This window comes from Strongylocentrotus purpuratus, unplaced genomic scaffold (assembly GCF_000002235.5).
Source record: "Strongylocentrotus purpuratus isolate Spur 01 unplaced genomic scaffold, Spur_5.0 spur5_scaffold_20, whole genome shotgun sequence".
In the NCBI taxonomy this organism is placed as follows: Eukaryota; Metazoa; Echinodermata; class Echinoidea; order Camarodonta; family Strongylocentrotidae; genus Strongylocentrotus; species Strongylocentrotus purpuratus.
The window spans coordinates 48,472,086-48,497,098 of record NW_022145606.1 but is presented as its reverse complement, the minus strand read 5'-3'; the positions used below and the strand labels follow the sequence as shown (position 1 = coordinate 48,497,098).

General features: G+C 37.8%; 1 protein-coding gene and 1 long non-coding RNA gene across 2 annotated transcripts in view; both read left to right on the top strand.

The window, feature by feature from the left end:
* Positions 1–14,351, top strand: part of LOC105440679 — a 57,970-nt gene extending 43,619 nt beyond the window's left edge. The window contains exons 17-18 of the mRNA XM_030994024.1: positions 5,456–5,552; positions 14,087–14,351. Of these exons, the coding sequence (XP_030849884.1) occupies positions 5,456–5,552; positions 14,087–14,131 (142 nt within the window). The 3' untranslated portion in view covers positions 14,132–14,351. The remainder of the gene's footprint in view (positions 1–5,455; positions 5,553–14,086) is intronic.
* Positions 852–4,061, top strand: LOC105436482. Its single transcript, XR_971073.2, has 3 exons — positions 852–1,589; positions 2,357–2,454; positions 2,861–4,061. It is a non-coding gene; the product is annotated as an uncharacterized LOC105436482 (long non-coding RNA).
* Positions 14,352–25,013: the final 10,662 nt, after the last annotated feature.

The window sequence follows — 25,013 nt, the reverse complement described above, 5'->3', positions numbered from 1 at the left end:
AATACCGACAGCGAATAAAAAGTGTTGTACTCTAGCTGCAATGAACCGTTAAAGGCAAACTGTCCTCTCTAACATTATTCTACATCGTTTTTTCGGATACATCGTCTAAAAAACATCAAGTTTACATGAGTTAGCATGTATCCCCCCCCCCCGGCCATCGTCAGCTATTACTCTTCGACTCATAATTTGTGAATTTTTGAAGCTTAAGCAATGCCTAACTCCCCCCCCCCCCCCCTCCCCCTGGATGGTGTTTCATCAACTAAAATTAATTTCGATTTTAAAAATCAATTTTTAAGGCTGAATCACTTTTGGCTTAAAACTGATGCTCGTGGGCTGTTTCATCGAATCAAATTTAAACTAGAATTGCTTTTGATAAATTTTAGTTTAAATTTAAAAGGGCTCTGTAATCAAGGCTAGTCGGTGTTGGGTCAATCAAGCACAACATTGCGTCGCTAAACTACTGCGAGAAAGGATTTCAAAAAGTAAGTAAATTCCGTTCTGTTGATACAAAAATTGTTATTTTGGTAGAAGGAAAGTATTCCTCTCATTTTTAACCGAACGATATTTGAAATAGATATAAACTAAAAGCATTCCCCAACTGAGCTAAACTTAAGTTAACCCTTCGAATTGCACCGGTTCATGCATTTCCGTCCCATTCATAATCATATAGGCCTAGCCTACATTCATGCATGTTTAACTGTAGATCTACTTGTCTAATTAAATGATGTTGAATATTTGGTTAGGACATGTAAGAAATATAGTTTATTCTTGCATTTGATAACAAAATATTAAAGTTTACAACGGCTTTAGGAATCATCGCGTTGTATGGTTTCGTCGATAAGTCTAGTGCTCAAAATTTAGATTTAGTCTAGGCTTAGATTCAAAATCTAGGCCTAGATCCAGGCTAGACTACTTTGTTTTGTTGCCGGTAGGCAGTGCGGTAGCCATTGTTTTGTGTTAATAATAACAATCAACGAGATCATTGCTTTAACTTCAACATTTTATGCTAGAAAATACGACTCTAAGGTGTCAGACCGAAGACCAGGTTAGATCTTGATTAAGATCTTGATGTATCATTTAGTCTACATGATACCAGATCTAGGGTAGATGTAGACCTAGTCTTCACACTGCACCCTTTGTGCAGGACTAACTTAGATAAGTTAGGATTTAGAGTTGGTCCCTGAGTCATAGATGTAGTTGACTACTTGTATTTTTGTGACATCTAAATTAACATGAGTTAGATCTAGTCTACGTCTAACAGTAAAAAGTTAGATTTTAGATGTAGAATGTTATGTAGGTCTAGTATTAGTGGACTCGTGTATCAAGCTCTCCTTTTTTTTTTTCTTTCGGAGTCAGAGATGAAGTGGACCTGGACATTTGAGTCATATCCAAGAAATAGACCTCTAGTCTAAAACTTCTCTCTCACCGTGTCTTCAACGTCTTGGACTAACTTCTCATCCTACCTTGGCCCGAGGAAAGGGTTTGGATCTGCATAATGTAATCCAATTCAAGGTACTGCATATTTTACTGTGCTAAGTGGCCTTTTGATGTGATTTTCTTAGCAAAGTTTGAACACCGACATTAAAACGGTGAGTTTTTTTTTTTTTCTTCTTCTTCTAGACCTACATAGATATGAATTACTAACTTGTTGTTGAGTTTATAGTCTTGATATTCATTTATGATAAAGGGTTAAGATACCGGATATTGGATTTTACAATAACAAACTGAAAATGATGTGTTCTTAATTTAAGAAGAAGCCAACCATGACAGGTAAAAAGAAATATAGATAAATTACTAGATCAGCCAGATTTTGATCAATAGTGTACATAGGATAGGGCAGCAATTAAAGTATAAGATGTGGTTGAACAAACTCTATGCATGATGTAAGTTTCAACCTGTTTGTTATATACCAGTTTAGGTATTTCTTTCTCTTCTATTCACCAGAGGGTATTTTTTATCAATTCTTTGTACAATATGGTTTGGTTCAAGATCAGATTATCTAAGATTAAGATTAGACTGTTGTAGAGTCCGATTACAAATGAAAGCTAAAGTTTAAGATTAACACATTCAAGTTCAATATTTTAAAGAAATGTTTGGGATCAAAATCAAAATCAAGATGAATCCAAAATGTGTATTATTTTAAAAAAAGTTCCACGTACCAAATATCACATTTTCAAAAACTTTAAATGTGGTTAGTTACGTGACATAGTAGTTTGACCCAAATACATTTAAATTACAATTGATCAGTGATGAAAATGTACTTTTGTTCAGTTGAACACATTAAAGTGACAACTATTTTTCTGTGAAATATATTTGCTCTCTTTTGGTATATGTATATCTCTGTTTTAAATCTTAGGTTGCAAAGTAAAGATCTGTGGTATCTACATGAACTGCAAACTTATGGCATCTGGACTTTCATACCTAAGGTGTTTTCCATCTCTTCAAGTTGAAAAGGTAAGCGGTATCAGTTAAAATAATTGATCTTATCAGTATGTTTTGTGCCTGTCATCATGGCCCCTACAGCAATCAATAAGAAAGAATTTTTTTAAGCAAGTACAGTTATCATAGTCCTTGTTAGAGGTCTAATTACGATTTTACCCAAACTATTGTATACAACATACGCAAAAAGATTATTTTTTGTTTCCACGCCTTAAATAAATTAATTATTATCTTTTCTAACTAAAACTGCTTTTGTATCAATATTTAAACAAAAATGTTCATTATCCTTCTTCTTGATGTATTTTCCAATAAAAGAAATTGACATGACTAGAAATACAAAATTTGTATAGTCTATAGATTGAAAAATTACACTAGTATTTATTAATACTTGTACTACATAACTTTCAATTTCAAATTCTAGACTGCAGAGCTTGAATCCCCTGCAACATTATGCTTCATATGGAACATCAGCCAGCCTACAGATACAAGCTCCCTTTTCCAGCTCTAAGCAAGAGGGACCACAATGCTAAACAGATCGTGGAATAGTCGCTTTCTCATTAATTACGACTTCCAGTGAAACAGATTTTCAAATGAATTCATCTGAAGATATTAAAAGTGCTCCAGTCTGTGTACTACAATTTGCCATCGAGTATGAGATTATTGGTTTGACAATATTTCATCAAGTAATTTTTTAAAGGAAGTAAACAAATTAATGATACTTCCAACAATTCTATTCTTTTAAATAGAATCGTAGAATCTTGGAAAAGAAAGAAGAAAACAACTAATTACAGTTGAAAGATAAAACTAAAGTAATAATCCATATTAAGTTTAATAGCTCTGCAATTTAAGCCTGCACTTTCGAGAAATATCTCGCTAAGTGTTGTTGCTGATCTAAAAAGCTATGATTCTTTCATGGAAGCTGTTGTTTCTAAACTTACATTACCTAGATAAATCCGTTCATGGTGATAAATCTTAAAATATCAAATTGGAAATTTTAAAGTAGGAATTCATCTGAGCAGCAGTGGGCCAATTTGAAGGCCTATTTGGAACTCTTAGTAGAGTTTCTGTTGGCAAGAATTTGTGTCAATAATTACCTGTTGATACCTGAATTGGATATTCTTAGCAATTGCACAAGAACAAATACAAAAGAAATAACCGAACATTGTAATTGCAGTGAAAACAGATTTGTCCGGCAGGAAATAATATACCAACTCGGATTCAGGTTGTCCTTAAACAATTCTCAAAGCTGATAGAAAAAAAAGATAATTAACTTTATATAGACAAACTGTTGTATCAAGAAAAACCCATTTTCATCAACTGCATGACCTTACATGGCAATGTGTATTACCCTTATATTAACAACCATATTTGTTATAGCAATTATTACGACAAATCTTACTCTTTTAATCTCCACTAATGTACCTCGACTAGACAGTTGCAGATATTAGCTGCAATAGTTTTAACAACCAGTTGTCACTTAAAGAGCAGTACTTTCATTTGTGTCATTGGAAATGTTCTTATTGTATCCCTTGAAATGAATTGCTATTGCTCATCATTTATAAAATGTAGATTTTCATGGATTAAAGCATAAGAATAGCTATAAGACTTTAAAGCTTGAAAAATGTATGTAAATGTTATTTTGTATTTGAGTAATGTATTGTTTGTCATGTAATACGAAAAAAAGGGTTATGCAAAAAATGAATGGATGAGATTGTGCGATAACGCATAACTAGTAATTATGAAATGATGATAAAGGGCAATGATATATGATACAATGATGGTGTGTTTGTTTGAGTGATCAGATAACCTAGCAATATTTTTGTTAGAAGCCAGTGGTTATTATTTGTATTTTTTACTTTATTTATTTATTATTATTATTATTATAACAGTTTTGTTGTTGGGGGGGGGGGATGTGAAAGAACAAAACCATCACTTTGAAAGGGACAGAAATCAAACAGTTATGATAGCATCATAGCAGTGTGGTTGTGTGTTAATGAGAGAGAGAGAGAGAGAGTATGTGAATGGAATAAGGGCACACATTTATAAACATATAGATAATTAATGGCCTAAAACTCTGGATTCTCCGATACATATGAAAATTGTTAGCTTTCATTTACGCCTTTCAAGCAAATCAATGCTTGAACATATCGGATTAATAATGGTATGGTTTTTGTTTTAATTCGTTTTATTTAAAGAGGTTTCTCTCTCAGTATCAAAACTGTTTCCTGGGAAACCCTGTACAAATACAATGAAAGGAAATTGAACAAAGTTTAAATACATATCACATATGATATCATGGATTCTTTTGTCATGTTTTTGTTTTGAAAATTAAGATATTTGACCAGTTTATACAATTTAGTAGACTTCCTTTCAAATCGAAAATTACAGCAGGAAAGCTGAAATACTCGTTTTTTGTTTTACTACCGAAATGAACAGTTTCTGGGATTTAAAATAAACGATAAAAATTGATCTTAAAATGTACATGGATCACTTTCATAAGTTGAAATTATTAATACTTTTTTTCTGGGGGGGGGGGGGGGGGGGGGGGGAGGGATGAAACGGCCTAAAATAGAAATCAATTTTAGGCCCTTAAAATGTATCTCATCACTTTTAATATCAACTGTAAGGCTTGATGAAACATCCCCATTATCATCCCCCTTCCCGGAATTTGTAAATTTTGTCGCTAATCAAATTAAATGAGGCCTACATAATCAAATCATTTATGAGAAGAAAAAAATCTGATATATAAATCTGAACAGGAAAAATACTAAAAGTATCATATTGTACGCATTCTCTGTCTGTTTCTCTTTCTTAATTTCTCTGTTCTTTTTTAGTCTCTCTAATATATATTCTTCTCTCTCTCTCTCTCTATGTATACATATATATATATATATATATATATATATATATATATATGAACCCTCCCTCCTTTATCTCTCTCTCTCTCTCCGCTTTTTTTTCGTTAGTCTAACATCCAACGCACCCTTACCTCCATCTCTCTGTTTTCTAAACATAGGTTATACTACGGTGGAACTAGAGAGGGCGGCAGACTGGAATCTCATCTCAAAGGTCTTCACGCATCTGGCGGGGACCTCTCTGTGTGGGTTATACATGTAGGTACCGCTCCACGTTATGTGCACTGTACACTTTCACTATTTCTTATTTTCATCCGTATAATGACCGCTATGATGCTAATATTGTTTTGTATATTGTTTTTAATATTCAATTTCTAAATTTTCTTTCCATTTTTGGCCCATTTTCTTTGTTAACGTTTCCTTAGTGTTATTTTTTTGTGTAAAATCATCCCCTTCTGCTTCGGAAGTTTTTCAAACTGTTTTATATTTTGAGTTCTCGTAACAGACTCTTTTGTCTCTGTCCCGGGTCTCTGTCTTTATTGTTGTTGATGATTGTTATCCCATTTCGTACACATCAAATGTTCAACAGAATAACGAAACGTTGCTAAATGACATAATTTATATTTCTTCTTTACCATTTGTTCCTATTACGTTTTTACACGTTCTTCACTTTGTTTCCTCTGTCTGGATTTGCACTTCAACATTCAATCAAAGATTTCATCAAATATTATCCTTGTTTTCGGTGTTGTTTCGATTCTACGATTTTTAGTATGATTTATTATTTTTGTGCCTTGCATGAAATTGAGAAGTTTTTTTTGAATTGGGAAGAAAGTGATGAAAATATGCATGTTTGCTATTGTTGGAATGCTGATGACATAAGGAATACAATATATTGATTGACAGAAATTTGCATGTGTTGTTAAATTATTATTAGACTTAGAAAGATCAGTTAGTGTAAGCAGAGGAACCCGGAAGCGGTGATATTCTCGTTCGTGACGTAGTGTATGTGACGTATCTCCGTGGACTGTTCCTAAACCCGGAAGTACAACGTATTAGTTCAATGTAAATACGTACACAAACATGGGTCATTTGTTTAGTAGATTTTGCAATTTTTGTGATATTTAATGAAGTGTTTTATCGAATATACAATAAAGGAATAAACATTCTTTCAATTATATAAGCATTGGTTACTTCCCGATGTTTGGTTTCCTTGAAATATTGACGTTTGGTACTGTAAAATTGATCGTCTTGCAGATCCTGACACACCGGCTTCGCCTATGTTTTGTTTTAATAATTAGTGTAACTTGAATCTCGTGGCACGGGGAAAACTCGCGATAGCTCAGCTCAGCCGTTCGTAGTGCAGTGTTCACTGTGTTTCGGTATATTGCAGCGTGACATTTTTGGGAGATAGTAGTTGTTTTTCTCGGGTTATACTTAGCTGAAACGTCTGTCAATCAAACAAATTAAGCAAGGAGACCGCGATTAGAATGCAGGTGAGCTAAAACAGTTGTATTCCTCGGCTTGTAATTACCTCGTGTCTAGTTGAAAAGAGACGGCGCGGTAGTGCGGTACTTTCTCTTCGCCGTGCATGCTGAATCGACGATACAACAGGGAAGAATCGTTGGGGTAGAACGAAGAATCACTCCCATTTTCCCCATCGAAGACTTCTTCAAATTATAATTTCAAGTGGCCATCCAGATGCTCAGAGAAGTCGAGCAACCTAGAAGCCAAAATTGTAATTACTCCCTTTGCATATTTTGATATAATGTCGCCCAACCCGCTGTTTGAATGTTTCCCTATGCACCCGCTGAAGCTCCGACGCCTTTGGCGTAGGCGTCGTCTCGGAGCTTCCTAGGGTAGCTGCAGCTGCAACTCACGCATCACGATTCGATCAGCGTTTACATTCTTGTCGTCTTTACATTCGCCCAATTGCACCATCATTTTCACTTTCTTTACCATCATCACTGCTACTAACTTCTTCTTCATCATACTCTATTCATTTCTAGTTCATCTGAGCTGTCTTCTGTCATTTTTACTGATGATTATCATCCCGATATAACATCTATACTTTCACTCTGATTATGTACCCTGCAGTGCTATCTGATTGCGAATAGAATGCGCGCGGTGACCGTGTTGTGAATAGTCCACGGAATGACGTCACACGCCCAAACCTCCTAATGGTATCGTAGACGAAATTCTCTCAGAAAAACTTGATTCTCGTAACTTCATTCCATTATATCTCCTTCCCCTTATGTTTATTGACAATGAACCTAAAAACAAAAATGAAGAACTGAAAATAACCTTTCTAACGATACCTGATTCAATATGAATGGAATTCACCTTTAATCACTTCATTGCTGGCTCTTTTTTTTTGGGGGGGGTGCTACTATCGTTATAACATGAGGTCATTCACTTGATCCTTATTTTGCTGTGTTTTGTTTGGTTCATTTTACTTTTCATGTTTTTTCCATTAAATTGTTATATTCAGTTGTGCTACCACCCTTAAACCATTTCTTAATTGTACCAGTGATTATTTCTGTGTTTAACGTTGTATGGTTTTTAATACTGCCCCCCCCCCCCACATGTTGCTCCCCGGTTGTATCTTTCTCTATATTTGGGGCGTTCTTTATCTGCATCAGAGTCGGCGCTCACGGGGAGGGGGGCACAATGCCCCCTCTTTTTTTCTTCAAGTACACACGAAGCGCTTCCTTTTACGGAAGAAAAGTGTTCATTTTTATTGTGCCGTTGTTCTTTTTCAATAAGTTTCCCTTCCTATATCTCCCCCTCATGAAATTTGCAAGGTGCCTTTTACTTTGACAAATTAACCTTTTCCTTTCTTATGAATTCCCTCTTCCCCGTTTTTTATAACTGCCCATTTTCATTTCTGGTGAATGACTTGTTTACAACTGAAGGATTGACTGATAGGTTTATTGAGAACATTCCATTATCTTAATCATACAACAAAATTGATATGACTAACAATAACAATCATGCACGTGTTTAAAACAAAATATATGCAAATTGTCAAAAAAAGATATATATATAGACCATGTCAATTTTTCAATATTAATGAGAAAGAGAAGAAGCGAAAGGCATAGGAGAGAAGAGATTAGTAGAAGAGTAGAGAACAAAGTTAAGCAGACCGACCGAGGAAGAAAAAAGGTTGGAGAGCCAGAGAGGTAGATAGGCCAAGAGCATTAGTTTTAACATGGACATTTTTGGTAACAAGTTGATTTTTTTCAGGATAGGTCCAGGAATATGTCTAAATTAACATACTAAAAGTCCTCATAAATCCTCCTTGAGCATTTTCCGCAATCCAAGATGGCGTCCAAAATGGCCGCCATGTCCTGAATTTCTTATAGCTTTGCAACTAGATAACCCAAATACAACATTTAAATGTCTAAATATATGTTTTGTAGCATAAGGAACTCAACCAAATACTTATTAACAAATTTTGAAACACACAAGTAGCTATAAACCACTTGAGCCCTTTTCGAAATCCAAAATGGCGCCCAAAATTGCCGCCATTTCCTGTATTTCTTATAACTTTGCAACTAGATAACCCAAATACCAAATTTAAATGTCTAAATATATGTTTTGTAGCATAAGGAACTCAACCAAATACTTATTAACAAATTTAGAAACACACAAGTAGCTATAAACCACTTGAGCCCTTTCCAAAATCCCAAATGGCACCCCAAATGGCCACCATTTCCAATTTGATCTCATTGTACTAAAGTAGATACGTTATGAATACAATCAAATGTCTAGACTAGAAAAGCACCTTTGAAATACATATCAGTACAACAATCTTTTAATTAAAAAATACTTCTTATGCATAAAGTACACCCCCCCCCCCACATACACATATGGCTGCTTCCATCATCCTCAACGATATCAGACTGACAGTGTGCAACCGTGAAGAGTACTCAACATGAGATGGAACTGAAAATGTAGACACATTAGTACCAAGGTCGCTAAAGCTTTTTATACACAAATGACTGTAAGATAGGTGCGGTATGGATGTTGCTTTGCTGCAGCACTAGTTGGAGGTAGACTTTCTAACTATAAGGATGAACTCAGAGAACTGCGACTAATTGCCCGTTTAATTGTATGCAGTGTGACGGTAGTCATCAAGAGATTCAAAACTGCTGGCCCCATGAAGGCTTTCCCGGCTCTTTTTTACCACGTCATGGGTGCTTCCACTGCGAATGTATTAAGCAAGTCATAATCAAGTTTCTTGTGGACCATATTGAAAGTTTTACGACTGCCCTGACGGTAGATTGCAGAGACCGTATCACACCCTGTCAAAGCATAAAGAAACATCAGGCAATTTCTAGTGTCCCCTATGGCATGCTGAATTTCATGAATGTTGAAGATCGTGACAGGATTACTGCGGCATAGCATGTGCATATCTGTGGAAGTAGTTGCCGGAGCAACTAGCATGACCAGTAAGGCTGTGTTCTTACCAACGGCAACAAGGGCACCTGTTCTGACTCTGCTACTGCTTGTGCTGTATAGACAATCAGGGTAGTGGCATCCGCTTCTGCCTGCTTGATACGTATTTTGTCACGTAGAGTTTGTATAAGTCTCATCTTATTGTTGCTGTTGGCAAGGAAAGCTGTTTTGGGTTGTGCTTGTTGGCATATAATATATTATCATCAAATAAAGAGGTACATCTTTGAGCTATTCGTCTCTGCTCAGCTACCTTTGTCGAAGTTGCACTTCCATATCCATCGAACACCACCGTCAAATGAGCTCCATAATGCTTAAGGGTGCAGTAGGCGACCACCATCTTAAACAAAGAGACCATTTCTGGCAGGTTGGATTGCTTGGAGAACGAATTCAGCAGAAGACCCAGAGAACTCTTTGTTGGCTTCAGCATTACCCCAACTTTGAAAGGGAAAGTGCCTTGGAATAAGTTCATAAGCAAAGAACGATTCTATCTCATTGTTGTTATTCAGGACACATGTTATTCTGTTGAACAGTAGCGTTGGGTTGACTTATGTGCTTTGTCCCCTGATTTTCACTCTCTTACTCTTGGCATCAATGGTCTTCACCTTGTCCTTACGATGTAGGTAGCTTGATATATCTGTAAAATTCCTACCATGCATTCGTTTTGGATGCCGCTACTAGGCCGATTTGTACAGGTTAATCACAATTAACAGATGAGCCAGCGACGATGCCAGTTGACAAGGAGACCAGGCAATTAGTTTCGTATCCAGCAAATGGTGATGTGCCTGCAGCCATCCAACAAAGATACATCTTTTTTATTGTCTCTTGACCTGGTACTTTGCTGTATGTATGCTGTTCCAGTTCATCACAGGTAGGAACACAGTGAGGAAGTGCATGAACCCACTTAGCCAATGTACTGTCTGTGATTCCACGTCCACGAGTCATTTCTCTAGATGTTTTCAGCTGCCGCATCAGGAACTTTTCAATGGTCTGATCAGAGAAGTTTCCACCCCAGAATGTATCCCTTTTCTGCGAATTGTGTATATTCATTTCCTGGCATGGTTTGCTCTAGAGCTTCCATCTGTTGTGAAAACAACCTGTCATATTTGAACTAGGGAAGATGTCCTGCAGCATGGAAATGTTGTATCATTTCCCTCGCACAGCTGAGATGAAGCTTCCAGTCCCCTGTCCATTCAGCTGGAATCAAACATTGCAGAAGAGACACATAAATGTCGGATATACTGCAACCAAAGTTTCCCTGTCCTACTGTGTCCTGCTGCCTGGTCAATGAGTTGTGAAATGATCTGACTTTAACTATTTGACACACTCTTCTCAGGTACAGCAGTCACCTTCTTATCCTGGTTGAGGAGTGCACCATACAGATTCGTAAAATGGTCCTTATCTATGCTGTCTAAGACGCCAGGTTTACCCATCAACACGTCAATAAGGGCAGATGAAGTAAGAATGTGAGCACGAAGAGAAGGGGGAAATGCATGACCAGATTGCATATGTATGACAGACCCTTTGGCGTACACTGTCTCCCATAGCTCTGCAAGCATACTTCCGCCCATGACATGGACTATATGCTGCCGAGATATGACATGAGGAGGTGAAATCCACCAAAATGGACGATTACTTTTCCTGGGTCTTGAGAAGAAGCTACAATCTCTGCTGCCTTGATGTACGAGGGCTGGTCAAATGTTACTGCACATATTCTTAAGTTATGTTTTTCACATTGTGACTGTGCAAAGTATAGTGCCGTGAAGATGGTACTCGGATTGGAGGGGTCTAAATTTATGAAGGGCAGAGTTTCAATTCTCCTACTGGTCACTCTGCATGGCCATTTTCATGAAACCACTCCATGAAGGACAAAGCTCATGTTGCTCAGCTCAAGATGTCTATCTGTTCACGTGAGCCACACTTCCGGTGTTTATACGCAGCTATTCCAACAATATTGGCGACATAAATGACCTGGTCTACTAGCAGAGATGACATGGCATGTGCTATTGAGGTGCATTTCCTGTTTGAAACCTTGTGACTTTTGCCTTTGCGACATTAATTGGTACAAATGTGTCTCCATTTTCAGTTCCATCTCACGTTGAGTACTCTTCACGGTTGCACACTGTCAGTCTGATAGAAGCAGCCATATGTGTGCATGTGTGTGTGGGTGGGTGGGTGGGTGTGTATACTTTATGTATAAAAAGTATTTAATTATTTAATGAAAGGTTTATTTGTACTGATATGTATTACAATGGTGCTTTTCTAGTATAGAAATTTGATTGTATTCATAACGTATCTACTTTAATACAATGAGATCAAATTGGAAATGGTGACCATGTGGGGTGCCATTTTGGATTTTGGAAAGGGCTCAAGTAGTTTGACTGCTACTTGTGTGCTGAAAAATGTATTAATAAGTATTTGGTTGAGTTCCTTATGCTGAACATATATTTAGACATTTCAATTTTGTATTTGGGTTATCTAGTTGCAAAGCTATAAGAAATTCAACAGATGGCGGCCATTTTGGACGCCATCTTGGATTACGGAAAACGCTCAAGGAGGATATACGAGGACTTTTAGTATGTTATTCTAGACATATTCCTCGAGCTATCCTGAAAAAATCAGCTTGTTACCAAAAATGTCCAGGTTTAAGCCTATTTTGACCTAATGCTCTTGGCCTAAGAAGAGGGTTGATAGGAGAGGGGAGGTACACCATAGGTTTATACACTGGCCAAAGCTCTTATAAATCACATATCTGTCTTTATTTACACGGAATTAGATTTACATGTATATAGCAGGTGTGGTACTGCGACTCTTCTTAAATAGTAAATAGGAATGAAATTAACATAATAGGGTGAAGTAAGAACGGGTATGATAGAAGCGGAAAGAGGGAAACTGGCAAAGGAATAGGATGAGACCAAGAAGAAAGCGACGAGGGAGACAACTCTAGAGAGAGAGAGAGAGAGAGAGAAGCTGAAGGTATTAAGACGTATTAGCATATCATAGGAATAAATAGTTCGCTATGTTATTAATTATTTATATTTTTTTTAACTTCTTGGCAAGTAATATAAGAGTATAGTCTAATAGAGGTAACTAAGTCTTGTTCTGACGTATATAGGCCATTAATCCCCTGCGAGGGAATGCTACGTTTTGCGTTGACTTGTTTATTTTGCGACCATGACGGTAAATACGGATCATCGAAGTTCACGAATCTTCCATGCAGAGAGAGAGAGGTAGAGAGACGAGAGGTGTAGCGATCTAGTGTATACGGCAACGGACTTTGGATCACATGGTTCGCGGTTCGAGTCCCGCAGTAATCTTCATTTGTCACTCTTCACCTATGTGTTAAATAATTTACCCGGGCAAGCCCGTATACAGCGAATGTGAATGTAGTTTAAGCTTGTGTGAGCTTGTAAAATGGCGCCTGAGCTGGAATTCTCCCCATGGGCCCATGGAGCGGAGCGTGTGCACTTTCATGGTCGGATTAGCAATTGAATACAATGGCGGGCAAATAATAATTACAGTGTAAATTATTATTCCCTCGCCGACGAAGTCGAAGGGACTTGAAATAGTAAATTAGCTATTTTGTTGATGTAATGATGTCTAGGAATTGCTTTCTTTCTTTTCGGAATGATGTTACTAATGTTTATTAGTTAAGCTTCACGTTGTATGCTGATAACAAAATTAGGGTTCCACATAACTAATAATTCATTTTCTGCTTTCTGGAACATGACTCCTACTATCGGCCCATTATGACTCAAGTCTAGCAAATGAAAAAAAATCAGGATAACCTGGAAAGGAGGTTACTCATTACACTCTTTTCCGTTTCATCTTTATTCAACAGTCCCCATCTAGAGGATAATTGAATTCGATAATTATACATCTTTTCCTAGACACGAATAGGAAACATAATCAGGAATTCTTTAATAAAACTGAAATGTATCAAGGTGGTCAGTGGAACAACCATCGGTATAAAGACAATTAAACGTTTGGTCTTATCATAACCCTGAGTTAAAACGAGTGTTTCATCGTTTAAATGTAAAATCCATTGAATATGTAAACAATACACTTCTATCGAAAATAATATCGCTAGTGATATTCGTTTGTCTCGCAATGTGGTCAATAAGGAATCTAAAAGATCACGACGTTTCGTATGCTACTGCGATACTTCGTTAGGTGATAAAAACTATTGTAAGCAAGGGTCTTTTATACTTTACGAATATCACTAGCGATATTATTTTCGATACTATATCCGCAATGAGTAATATATTTAGCAATACACTTCTATGTCGTTAAATATTATTAATCTTATCGTAATTCCATTATGTTTTCTCGTTAAGAATTATGGTACGTTTCCGGAGTACTACAGTACCCACACTGATTGAGCCACAGTACAGCTGCAGCTGGCATAGTGCATTGCCTTGTACCTGGCATCATTATTTTTCTCACATTGGATGAGTTCCAGTGATGACTACACACTACCGGTCAAGTTGCCATGCTGCATTGTCTCATACCTGATATATACCTGATCTACTTCCTGGTATTTATTAACCCATTTCCTACTGGAACCGGGTCATTTTTGTATTAAAGCTATGGGAAATAATATTAAAAATAATACAAATAATAATATTCAGCTTTTATGTAGCGCGAATCACAATTAAGTCTCTAAGCGCTTCCAAACTGGGATATTATTGGAAATATGTTAAATCAGTAGTCAACATGTTAACTTCCAGGAGAAATGAAGTTCGATTTATTTCATCTTCATGTTTAGATAATATAGGCTCCTGCTAACCAGCTTTATGCATTGTCATTGGTAATTATGTTATTGAATGTAACTCTTGTCTCATTTCCATCATCGTACTTGGAATAATTTCACTTCTTACTACAGTTTTTGTCTCGCCTGCGTAGCAAAAAGCGAGACATAGGCGCCGCTTTTCCGGTGACGGCGACGGCGGCGGCGTCAACATCAAAAACTTAACCTAGGGTTAAGTTTTTGAATTGTTAGCATATTTTCAAAATTGTTTGTTCAAATTCCATGAAACTTGCACCCAAGGGTTATCAAGTATCACAAATCATATGACACAAATTCCAGGTCACAAGGTCAAAGGTCATTTCAGGTCAGTAGACTTGAATTATGTTTTCACATCTTAATATGAGAATAAATAAATCTTTTTTTTTTTAATTAAGTTGTTCATATTTCATTCAAGTTATCGATCCTGGTACAATTAATAGTAAATATTCTTCTGATGATTCTTGGTCAATATTCTCTTCAAAATGCTGATTATATTCAGAGGATTTCTTTTTTGGGGTCTGCTAATGGGCCATCCTGTCTATAAATAATGTTCAAACCTCAATTTTTCATCATATCGAATTGCGTAATGCAGGCGAGACCGCCGAGAGCGTTTCCCTTGTTTCAAATTATCTAAGCAGCAGGTTGTTTTACATTTAGATATAGAAACACTTCTGTAAAAATCATGTGTTGTTTGCACTTTTAATGAATTAAGTGTAATGATGATCGACAATGTAGATTCATAAAAAACCCAGCTGTTTTGGAAATGTTTGGAAACATACGAATTTGGGTTTTAGGTATACTTTTTATTAATTACCTTTAAAACAAAATTATTTTGCCTCTTCCATTTTGGGGGAAAGCTATTTGATTTGTGAAAATAACTTAAATCTGCAAAGGTACTATTTCCCTAATCTTTGTACAAACATAATACTTGTATATGGGATTATTTTGATGGCGAAATACTGCAGAAAATGCATGGTTACAGGCTTACAGCTATTTTAAACATATGTTATTTTACACGCCCTCAACGCTGAGTACCCCCACACCCCCATTCGATTGGGGGAGAGATGAAGGAAAAGGAAACGGAACGTGTAATAATACAATGTAGTATATTTTAGGGCAACAGGTCTTCCCGGTTTTGTCTCATTTTACTCGGTTTTGTTCGATTAGGATAATATCATAATACAACGATCTATTTGTTAATGGCCTTGTATTACGTTTGGTATTATTCATTATATTCTCGGAACATTTATATCAAAATAATGCAAATTATGTCAGTAATTCACATCACCATTTAAATGTGAGACATATACCCAATGAGTCACAAGGAATGCATGTAGCTAATTAATGTACTTGTTGTGAAAATGTACATTTCTTTATTATGAACCAACTTTTGTTTTACATGTTATTTATATGTATAAATGTATATACAAACACACATTATATTATATATTATATTGACATCTACACCTTAGATTGCTACTAGAATAGCACTATTTATTGTAAATAGGTTTGTGTGAAGAAAGAATTCACGAAGCTCATACAAAAGATGCATATATGTGTTGGAAGATTAAGTAATTGCGTGTAACAGTAATTGCTTTTGTAAGTGATAATTCCATTATGTACATCTTTACAGGTGCATACGAAACTCAAGTAACATTATTACTTTTCATTATTTTATTTTGTATTGATATGCATTTTACACAAATATGTGGTTGATCATTGTTGGAGTGTATACGAGTTGTTTCTATCATATATTTATGATGGCACTTGTATCATGTATGGGGATTGCCCTATAGATGACGTAGAATGCTTCATTTGTTATTCACACAGATACAGTACACATCTTTTACTCATTTAATGATTTAAATATGATATGAAGTTGATTTTTATGCGGCGTAACAATGATACAAAAAAGGAAGACAAAAGATTGAGGCTGGAGAGAAATGGTTCTTTAAGGGGAAATTGTTATAAATACAATTGTGTATGTGTTCTATGAAAAGAAAAGTGAAACAATGGCCAAGACATAAAGATAAAGGCAAATAGTAAACATTGGTTTTATTACAACAGTTAAAACTTACATGTATGATATCTGTACAAGAAGATGTATATAAACATTGAGTTATCAGGTTGTGGCAAGTGATCAATCTGGACCTTGATTCCCCAAATTGTGGTAAAAGCAAACATGAATGTTATCACAGATGTCCGAACAATAATATTGATGACTCTTTCATTATGAAGGGATGTGTTTAAATATTCTAGCGCCACCTTGTGACTGCTTTAGTAATAAACCACATGAGAAACTGTGCAGTCGATACCCAGGAGACAACGTGTAACTAGTGCATTTCTTATTGTCCCTAAGGTATCACAGCTATTACATTTTGAGAGTTGTAATCACTACACTTTAGGGAAATTCAAATTGGCCACACCGGTAATGTCACTGTGATGTAGTGGTGAACTATTTTCCCATTTGATCCAACAATAAAAAAAATATGAAGATTACATTTATTTTTTAAATGGATGACTCGAAGGAATCGTTTGTACTTTTAATAATAGACTATCTACGATGTATTTTTAGGAGTGCCTCAAGAGAGAGAGCATATGGGAGAAAAATAGAAGAACTAATATGTTGTACACGACACACGGAATAGGTGTCCTTAACTACGTCACAATCCACTGGCAAAAGTGCCGACTTGAGAAACGCATATATTATATTTCAAACTTCCATAACTCTTTCATCAAGATTAGATTTATTTCAAACTTTCGCCATTCATAGTGGTTTATTTTTCTACTGTCATAGAAATTGCCCCCCATCCCCCTCATCCTTTGCCCATATTGGAGGGATGACGTAATATATACAGTTTATCTAGAGTATGATGGGGGGGGGGCACTTCCAGTCCGTAGATATAATCTGCGCATGGATAGAAAATGTTATTAGTACCAAACGCGTAGAGATGACAATTAACTGATATGCTGTCATGAAAGTTATGTAATCATTATTCATAGAGGTCAGGAGTGGATCTAGAAGAATACATAATATTGGGAAGGGGCGGAGGCGGGGGGGGGGGAGGTTGAAGAAACTGATTATTCGGAAGTACACAAAGGGGGTGTTCTCAATGCTTAAAAAATCTTTTGAAAGGATCAAAACCATCTATACACAGAGTTTGACCAACTTGGTTTTAGTAGGTCACGACATGGCGTGTATTCTTTTATTTTGTGCTAGCCCAACAAAACAATATTCGTCATATTCGGCCCAACTCAATTCGGGATGGCCAAACTGTCCTATTAGGCCAAGAGCATTAGGTCAAAATAGGCCTCAACCTGGACATTTTCCATAACAAGCTGATTTTTTCAGGATAGCTCCGGGAATATGTCTAAAATAACATACTAAAAGTCCTCATGAATCCTCCTTGAGCGTTTTCCGCAATCCAAGATGGCGTCCAAAATGGCCGCCATTTCCTGAATTTCTTATAGCTTTGCAACTTGATAACCCAAATACAAAATTTAAATGTCTAAATATATGTTTTCTAGCATAAGGAACTCATTAAAATACATATTGATAAATTTTGAAACACACAAGTAGCTTTAAACCACTTTAGCCCATCCCGAAATCCAAAATGGCGCCCAAAATTGCCGCCATTTCCTGTATTTCTTATAACTGTGCAACTAGATAACCCAAATACCAAATTTTATTGTCTAAATATATGTTTTTCAGCATAAGGAACTCAACCAAATACTTATTAACACAATTTAAAACACACAAGTAGCAGTAAAACCACTTGAGCCCTTACTGAAATCTAAATTGGCACCCCAAATGGCCACCATTTCCAATTTTATCTCATTGTATTAAAGTAGATAAGTTATGAATGCAATCAAATGTCTATACTAGAAAAGCACCATTGTAATACATATCAGTACAAATAAACCTTTCATTAAATAACTAAATACTTCAATTATACATAAAGTATACACACACCCACCCACACACACACACACACACACATGCACGCATATGGCTGCTTCCATCATCCTCAACGACATCAGACTGACAGTGTGCAACCGTGAAGAGTACTCAACGTCAGATGCCCGGGTTAGATGGAACTGAAAATGGAGACACATTAGTACCAATGTCGCAAAGGCAAAAGTCACACGGTATCAAACAGGAAATGCACCTCAATAGCACATGCCGTATCATCACTGCTAGTAGACCGGGTCATTTCTGTCGCCAATATTGTTGGAATAGCTGTGTATAAACACCGGAAGTGTGGCTCACGTGAACAGATAGACATCTTGAGCAACATGAGCTTTGTCCTTCATGGAGTGGTTTCATGAAAGTGGCCATGCAGAGTGACTAGTACGAGAATTGAAACTCTGCCCTTCATAAATTTAGAACCCTTTTATCCGAGTACCATCTACACGGCACTATACTTTGCACATTCACAATGTGAAAAACATAACTTAAGAATATGTGCAGTAACATTTGACTAGCCCTCATACATCAAGGCAGGGGAGATTGTAGCTTCTTCTCAAGACCTAGGAAAAGTAATTGTCCGTCTTGGTGGATTTCACCTCCTCATGTCACATCTCGGCAGCATATAGGCCACGTCATGGGCGGAAGTATGCTTGCAGAGCTATGGGAGACAGTGTACGCCAAAGGGTCTGTCATACATATGCAATCTGGTCATGCATTTTCCCCTTCTCTTCGTGCTCACATTCTTACTTCAGCTGCCCTCATTGGCGTGTTGATGGGTAAACCTGGCATCTTAGACAGCATAGATAAGGACCACTTAGCAAATATGTATGGTGCACTCCTCAACCAGGGCACGAAGGTGACTGATGTACCTGAGAAGGAGTGTGTCAAACAGTTAAAGTCAGATCATTTCACAACTCATTGCCGGGCAGCAGGACAAAGTAGGATAGGATAACTTTGGTTGCAGTATATCCGACAATTATGTGTCTCTTCTGCAATGTTTCATTCCAGCTGAAAGGACAGGGGACCATCTCAGCTGTGTGAGGGAAATGATACATTTCCATGCTGCAGGACATCTTCCCTATGTCAAATCTGCCAGGTTGTATTTACAACACATGGAAGCTCTAGAGCAAACCATGCCAGGAAATGAATATACACAAGTCGCAGAAAAGTGATAATTCACCATCAGCCATGTGGATTCATTCTGGGGTGGAAACTCCTCTGATCAGACCATTGAAAAGTTCCTGATGCGGAAGCTGAAAACATCTAGAGAAATGACTCGTGGACGTGGAATCACAGACAGTACATTGGCTAAGTGGGTTAATGCACTTCCTCGCTGTGTTCCTACCTGTGATGAACTGGAACAGTTCACCGGAGTACACACTGGTACATCAGAGCAGCATAAAGACATACAGCAAAGTACCAGGTCAAGAGACAATAAAGATAGATGTATCTTTGTTTGATGGTTGCAGGCACATCACCATTTGCTGGATTTGATACTAATTGCCTGGTCTCCTTGTCAACTGGCATCGTCTCTGGCTCATCTGATAATTGTCATTAACCTGTACGAATCGGCCTAGTAGCGGCATCCGAAACGAATGCATGGTAGGAAGTTTACAGATATCAAGCTACGTACATCCTAAGGACAAGGTAAAGACCATTGGTGCCAAGAGTAAGATAGAGAAAATCAGGGGACAAAGCACATATTAAAAAGTCAACCCAACACTACTGTTCAACAGAATCACATGTTTCCTGAATAACAACACTGAGATGGATTCGTTCTTTGCACACAGGCACTTTCCCTTTCAGAGGTGGGGGTGATGCGAAAGCCAACAAAGAGTTCTCTAGGTCTCCTGCTGAATTCGTTCACCAAGCAATCCAACCTGCCAGAAATGGTCTCTTTGTTTAAGATGGTGGTCGCTTGCTGCAATCAGTTGTTTGGCCACAACTGTCAACCTATGAAGGAGGCGAGTTGACTCAGTCGGTAAAGCGTCCGTCTGTCGAACCAAAGATCCCGGGTTCGACTCCCACCCAGGCGGATGACTGAAGCCTGCATTGTGTCTTAAGGTGCCCCTTCCCTTGTTCATAGACGTAGGTTATGTCATTAGAAATCGCCTGATGTGTCTTTATGCTGTGACAGGGTGTAATACGGTTTCGGCAATATGGTCCACAAGAAAATTGACTATGACTTGCTTGATACATTCGCAGTGGAAGCACCATGACGAGGTTAAAAAAAGAGCTGGGGAAGCCTTTATGCGGCCAGCAGTTTGAATATCTTGATGACTACCGTCACACTGCATACAAACGGGCAATTGGTCGCAGTTCTCTGAGTTCATCCTTTCAGTTAGAAAGTCTACATCCAACTAGTGCTGCAGCAAAGCAACATCCATACCGCACCTATCTACAGTCATTATGTATAAAACGCTTTAGCGACCTTGGTACTAATGTGTCTCCATTTTCAATTCCATCTAATGTTGAATACTCTTCATGATTGCACACTGTCAGTCTGATATTAGGGACTTTTAAATCTGCACGTCAACAGCTTTGACTGCAACGTGTGATGTCATTTTAAGGCACTGCGCATGCGTTACGTCGTCTCAGTCGATGATCGAGAATGCGTCAACCTTGATTTTCCTAAATCTAGTACATATTGATATTTATATAGCGCCTTTACATGCTCAAGGTACTAGCTATGCCGCGTGCGCATAACATATACAGTTCCACAGGTAGACAAAGGAACATCCCTTCCCTGCTATTATGTAAAAAATGTGTAGAACAGGTGTCACATGCATAATCACCTGTTCTACACATTTTTACATAATATCAGTGAAGGGATGTTCTTTTGTTTAGGGTAGAATGAGGAACTGTAGATTTTGTCCTCTTTCTTTGTCTGTGATGTTCATAGTGTTACTTCCTGCATGCATGTATATCGTTGAGTGCAATCTAAAAGATTTCTAATTGTAGTCAATTAACATGGGCAGTTAAGTACGTTGACACGCATGATCAGTTGGCGTTCGTCGTGTTCTCGTCCACTCAATCTAAAAGTCCCTATTGTTGAGGATGGTGGAAGCAGCCATATGTGTATGTGGGTGTGTGTGTGTGTGTACTTTATGCATAAGAAGTATTTATTTAACGAAAGGTTTATTTGTACTGATATGTATTACAATGGTGCTTTTCTAGTATAGGCATTTGATTGCATTCATAACGTATATACTTTAGTACCATGAGATAAAAATTGGAAATAATGGCCATTTTGGGTGCAATTTTGGATTTCGGGAAGGGCTCAAGTGGTTTTTATGCTACTTGTGTGTTTTAAAATTTGTTAATAAATATTTGGTTGAGTTCCTCATGCTTAAAAACATATATTTAGACAATTAAATTTGGTATTTCGGTTATCTAGTTGCACAGTTATAAGAAATACAGGTAATGGCGACAATTTTGGGCGCCATTTTGGATTTCGGGATGGGCTAAAGTGGTTTAAAGCTACTTGTGTGTTTCAAAATTTATCAACATGTATTTTAATGAGTTCCTTATGCTAAAAAACATATATTTAGACATTTAAATTTTGTATTTGGGTTATCTAGTTGCAAAGCTATAAGAAATTCAGGAAATGGCGGCCATTTTGGACGCCATCTTGGATTGCGGAAAACGCTCAAGGAGGATTCATGAGGACTTTTAGTATGTTATTATAGACATATTCCTGGACCTATCCTGAAAAAATCAGCTTGTTATGGAAAATGTCCATGTTAAAACTAATGCTCTTGGCCTATATAATCAACGGCACTAAAAAGGGATCGTTGTCGAGCGCCCTCTTACTTTGTTCCCCCCTTTGAAAGATTGGGCTACGATTAGGTTTTCGAAAAGAAAAGACATGTTACCAGGCACTACACAATCACGAAAATGACACATGGTGAGATTTTAAGCTAGAACTCATTAAAGATATGTGTTGTTTATAGCGTGGTCAAGTTTCAGTTTGTAGCTTTCCCTAAAACAATATACTTTCTTGTATATAATTTTACAATTTTGAAGCTGCATACACCTAAAATGGTGCTCTGTAGGCTATGTTTGTCTGATCTTGGATTTGTAATACTAGTTTTAATTTATTTATGACCCTGCCTACTACTTTCATTTTGATATCCTATAGATGCACTGGCGTACTGTGGGGGGGGGGGAGGCTTTGGGGTGCTAGCTCCCCCCCCCCCAAAAAAAAAAAAAATAATAATAATAATTAAAAAAAAAAAAATAATAATAATAATAATAATAATATATAAATAATATAACAAATAAAATAAAAAAATTAAAAAAAATTAAATCATGACTTATTTTCAATTCCATACAAGTGATTTAAAAATGTTCGTGATATCACATGATTTTCAACAAAATGCGCGTTTCTCCATTTCTGTTGCAAACTGAAACATTCCCAAATAGCCAGGAAGCACTGGCGTACTGATGGGGGGTTTGGGGGGGGGGGGCAGTTGACCCCTCAAATAAAATTCAAACGGGGTTTATTACTAATTCGATACTAATAATATGATTGCAGGGCCCTCAGGGAGAACAGTATGAATACTGATGAGGCTACCCTGGGTAAACAAGACATATTATTATTATTATTATTATTATTACAAATGTTGCTGAAAGGCAGGCGCGGATCTACGTGGCGATTTCCCCCCCCCCCCCCCCTAGGGCCCCAAAACGGTAAAAAATAGGATAATAACGTAAATTTAACCCTTTTAAAACAAAAACAAAGCATGTCCCCCCCCCCCTGAAAAAAAGACCCCAAAAATATTTTCGCCCCTCCCCCCCCCCCCTTAAATAAAAAATAAAAAATAGTTGTTCTTCTCTCTATCACTCCCGCTTATTCACCGGCTTGATGAATCGCTGCAAAATATTTTCTCACGAATTGGGAAAAAAAAAATAAGTGCTCTTACCCGATCGGGGAGGGGGGGGGGCAAAATTGTCTTGCTCCCCCCCCCCCCCCCCCTGGCAAAAAAAAGAAGAGAAGGAAGGAAAGGAAAAGAGGAGATAAAGGGAAAGAAATAAAGAGGAAAAAGAAAAGAAAAAAAGGGGTTATCAGTAACGATTTTCCCGCCAGCAAGTTGTGGATCGGGGGTCAAAGGCCCTTGCCTCTCCCCCCCCCCCCCCTCCCAAGAAAAATGGGGAAAGGGAAATGGGAATAGGAGTGCTAAAAGGGAAGAAAAAGAGGAAGAAGAAAAGAAAAGGTTGAAAAGAAGGGGAGATCAGTTGCGATTAATTCGGCCAACAACGTGTGGATCAGGGGACCGGAAGGCCCTTGCCCCCCCCCCCCCCCTCCAGCAAAATTGAAAGAGACAGAAGGAAGGGAAGGGAAAAAAGGAGGAAGAAGAAAGGACGGAGACATCAGATGAGATTTTCCCCACCAACAGGGTGTGGATCGTGGAAGGGGGGCGAAAGGCCCTTCCCTTAACCCCCCCCCCCAAAAAAAAGGTAAAAGAAATAGGATAATAACGTAAATTTAACCTTGTTTAAACAAAAAACAAAACAAACGTTTTCGCCCCCCCCCCCCCAAAAAAAATAGAGGTTCTTCTCTCAATCACTCCCTCTTTTCACCGGCCTGATGAATCGCTGCTAAATATTTTCTCACGAATTGGGAAAAAAAGTGCTCTTATCCGATCGGGGCGGGGGGGGGGGCCGAAAGAGTCTTGCCTCCCCCATCCCCCCCCCCATCCCCCCCCCCCCCCCCCTCTGAGCACAAAAGAAGAGAAGGAAGGAAAGGGAAAGAACAAAGAAAAAGAGGAGATAAATGGAAGGAAATAAGGAGGAAGAAGAAAAGAAAGGGGAGATCAGTTGCGATTTTCCCCGCCAACAGGGTGTGGATCGGGGGGGGGGGGGGGGGGGAGGGGGGGCTAAAGGCCCTTGCCTTCCCCCGCCCCCCCCCCCCCCCCCCCCGCCAAGAAAAAAGGGGGAAGGGAAAGGGGAAGAGGAGAGCTAAAAGGGAACAAAAAAGAGGAAGAAGACAAGAAGAGGTTGAAAAGAATAGTGTGCAATTATGCTTTCGGAACTTTTTTGTGTATTTGTATGAAAGAAAGCGTTTGGAACTTACAATGCGCATGATGCAATTTCAGGTGCAATATACTTCAGTTGTCCCAAAATAGGATTTAAGCATGGTTTTTTACTAATAGGATACTAGTGATTTACAAATTTGCAGAAAATGACATAATTTTCCGGGATTTTTCCTCACTTATTAGTAAATTATACTTTTTATGCGTTTATTGGAAAATGACAAATACCCAAAATTACAGTCAGACAAGCTTATATAGAGGCCTACGTGTCAGGGCCCGCGGAACGGCGGGGCTCGGGGGCTCGAGCCTCCCCCCCCCCCTTTTTTTTGGAAAAAGTATATTAAAGAGTAATGGAAAGAAAGAGAGAAGAAAAAAGAATGGTGACCTGCCAGTGTCACAAAATAATGAGGTATCAAAATATGCTCATCTGACCGTGATTTTAATACCTCAAACCCCTGAGCTTCCTCATA